Genomic DNA, 2725 nt, shown 5'->3' on the forward strand with positions numbered 1-2725 from the left:
ATGTACCCTTTCATGCCTGTACTTTCTAAATTTTAGGACTGATACAGATCCACAGAGGCCACACCTAAAATTAAATTATCATTAGTGCTAAAACTTAATTGACTGTGTATATAACTGTGCAATTGCTGTTACTGATATAACTGTTTGGGGTTCATTCAACAGACTACAGAAGCAAAGTCTTGGATTTAACACACAAACTAATGAGATACTGCTCTATACAAGAATTTTAGCTGGGCGCGGTGGCTCAAGCCTGTAATCCCAGCACTTTGGGACACCGAAGTGGGAGGATTGCTTGAGCTCATGAGTTCAAGACCAGCCTGGGCAACATGGTCTCTACAAAAAAAAAAAAATGCAAAAAATTAGCCAGGCGTGGTGGTGCACACCTGTAGCCCCAGCTACTCAGGAGGCTGGGGCAGGAGGATTACTTGAGCCTAACAGGTTGAGGCCGCAGTGAACCATGATCATGCCACTGCACTCCAGTGTAGGCGACAGTAAGACCATGTGTCCAAAAAAAAAAAAAAAAAACCCAGGAGGGAGTCCTGCCCCATCTGAGCAGGCTTCGTGTCCCCAGGGGAAAATCAGAGCAGGTTCCTGAGTCCTCAGGAATAAAGATTCATTGAGGTCTCTGTCGAGGGGCCTGGCGTCCTGGGTGGTTCTGACGCCCAGCAAAGTGGGAGACCTGACTGGAGAGGACTCCCCTCAGGGCTGCAGGGTGTGGGGTGGGGCCACCCTGGATGGCTCTTTGGTTGTGGCTCCCAGTGTGATCCCCATGTGCCACTGCCCCCCCTGCACAGCTTCTGGAAGGAGAACCACTTCCAGGCCATTGCCCTGGTGGAGAAGGCCCTGCAGGCTGCATATGGCGCCAGCGCCCCCAGCATGACCTCGGCCGCCCTCCGGTGGATGTACCACCACTCACAGCTGCAGGTAACCAGCGACCCTGGGCGCTCAGCTCCTTCTCTTCCAGGGGAACCTTTAGGTGAAGCCCAAAGCATTTGATTTCTCAATTCCTCTGAAATTTCTCTTCCTTCCAGTTCTCATAAACACTCTTCCCACTGGTCTTTGATGGTATCTGAGTGGAGGCTTTGTAGTGAGGGCTTCATTACAGGGATTTTCTTATTCCTTAGGCTTTATGGAGTATGATTATCCCAGTGTTATAGACGAGAAAGCTGAGGTTCACCCAGCTATTAAAGTGGCAGACATTTTAACACAGGTTTAACTAAAGCCCACCCATCTCACCCTTTTGGTTTCCCTCTCTTGATGCCTCATGTCTTCCTGGTTAAAACTCATTTCCTGACCGGTGGCGGTGGCTCACACCTGTAGGCCAGCACTTTGGGAGGCCAAGATGGGAGGATTGCTTGAGCTCAGGCATTTGAGTCTAGTCTGGGCAAGAAAGTGGGACCCTATCTCTACAACAAATCAAAAACATTAGCCAGGTGTGATGACTTGCTCCTACGTTCCCAGCTACTCTGGAGGCTGGGATGGGAAGATGGCTTGAGGCTGGGAGGTCAAGACTGCAGTGAGCTGAGATCACACCACTGCACTTTCGCCTGGGTGACAAAGCAAGACCCTGTCTAAAAAAACAAGCAAACAACAACGAAAATAACAGCAACAAACTTACCTCCAGTTTCAGCGTTCCATGTTGCATAGTGTCTGGCATGTATCTGGTAGATGTTCAGCATGTGGGAGCTGTGTTTTACGTAAGTTTTCTCTCATTCCAATGCTGAAAACAGAGAAAAAGATTGAATGTCGTGCCCATGTCGACAGCACATATACTAAAATTGGAAGATACAGAGAAGATTAGCATGGCCCCTGCTCAAGGATGACACGCAAATTTGTGAAGCGTTCCATATTTTTCCGCCACCGCCACCACACTGCACCACCTCCCACCCCCTTTTTTGTACAAAACACAAGGAAAAATGTTTTTGTTTAAAAAAAAAAAGATTGAATGTCAAAACAAGCTTAATAACTTAGCCTGCTTTTTTATTTTTTTGAGACAGGGTCTCACTCTGTCACCCAGGCTGTAGAACAACGGCGTATTCATAGCTCGCAGCAGCCACAACCTCCTGGGCTCAAGTGATCCTTCTGCCTCGGCCTCCCTGGTAGCTGGGACAAGGCGTGCACCACCACCACTGGTTCATTTTGTTTTGTTGTTTTTTGTAGAGACAGAGTCTCTCTCTGTTGCCCAGGCTGGTCTTGAACACTTTGGCTCAAGTATTCTTCCCACCTCGACCTCCCAAAGTGCTGGCATTATAGGCATGAGCCACTGTGCCCAGCCAACTTAGCTATTTTTACACAGCTGCTGGGGGGCAGAATTGGGCTGTGAATGTAGGTCGATCTGGAAGCGTCGTGTGGCAGTAGGGGAAATAATACGGGTTTCAAGTCAGATGGGTACAGCTATCCAAGGCACCTTACGTCCTTCTGGACATACGGGATAGAAATATAAACAGAGACCCCAAATCTCAGCAGGGAGGTGGCTGGGAGGGCTGTGAGTGGAGTCACTGTGTAGCAGAAGAGGGTTGAAGTCTGGCCATCTCCCTTGCAGGGTGCCCATGGGGACACGGTCATCCTGGGCATGTCCAGCCTGGAGCAGCTGGAGCAGAACTTGGCAGCAACGGAGGAAGGGCCCCTGGAGCCGGCTGTCGTGGACGCCTTTAATCAAGCCTGGCATTTGGTTGCTCACGAATGTCCCAACTACTTCCGCTAGGCCCATCGTGGCTCAGGCTGC

The 2725-nt window shown here is 49.8% G+C and overlaps 1 protein-coding gene across 1 annotated transcript; it reads left to right on the forward strand.

The window, feature by feature from the left end:
• LOC105506055 (aflatoxin B1 aldehyde reductase member 2-like) lies at positions 1-2725 on the forward strand. Its single transcript, XM_011934072.1, has 3 exons — positions 1-18; positions 760-924; positions 2543-2725. The coding sequence occupies exons 1-3, from the start codon at positions 1-3 to the stop codon at positions 2702-2704; spliced, it is 345 nt and encodes a 114-aa protein (XP_011789462.1). The 3' UTR covers positions 2705-2725.

Source organism: Colobus angolensis, unplaced genomic scaffold (assembly GCF_000951035.1).
Source record: "Colobus angolensis palliatus isolate OR3802 unplaced genomic scaffold, Cang.pa_1.0 Scaffold130, whole genome shotgun sequence".
Classification (NCBI taxonomy): domain Eukaryota; kingdom Metazoa; phylum Chordata; class Mammalia; order Primates; family Cercopithecidae; genus Colobus; species Colobus angolensis.

What these genes read in the sequence shown, in the direction of transcription:
- LOC105506055 (XM_011934072.1), top strand. An exon ending in ACCACCACTCACAGCTGCAG is followed by an intron (nt 925 to 2,542) that starts GTAACCAGCGAC and finishes TCTCCCTTGCAG; the next exon opens with GGTGCCCATGGGGACACGGT.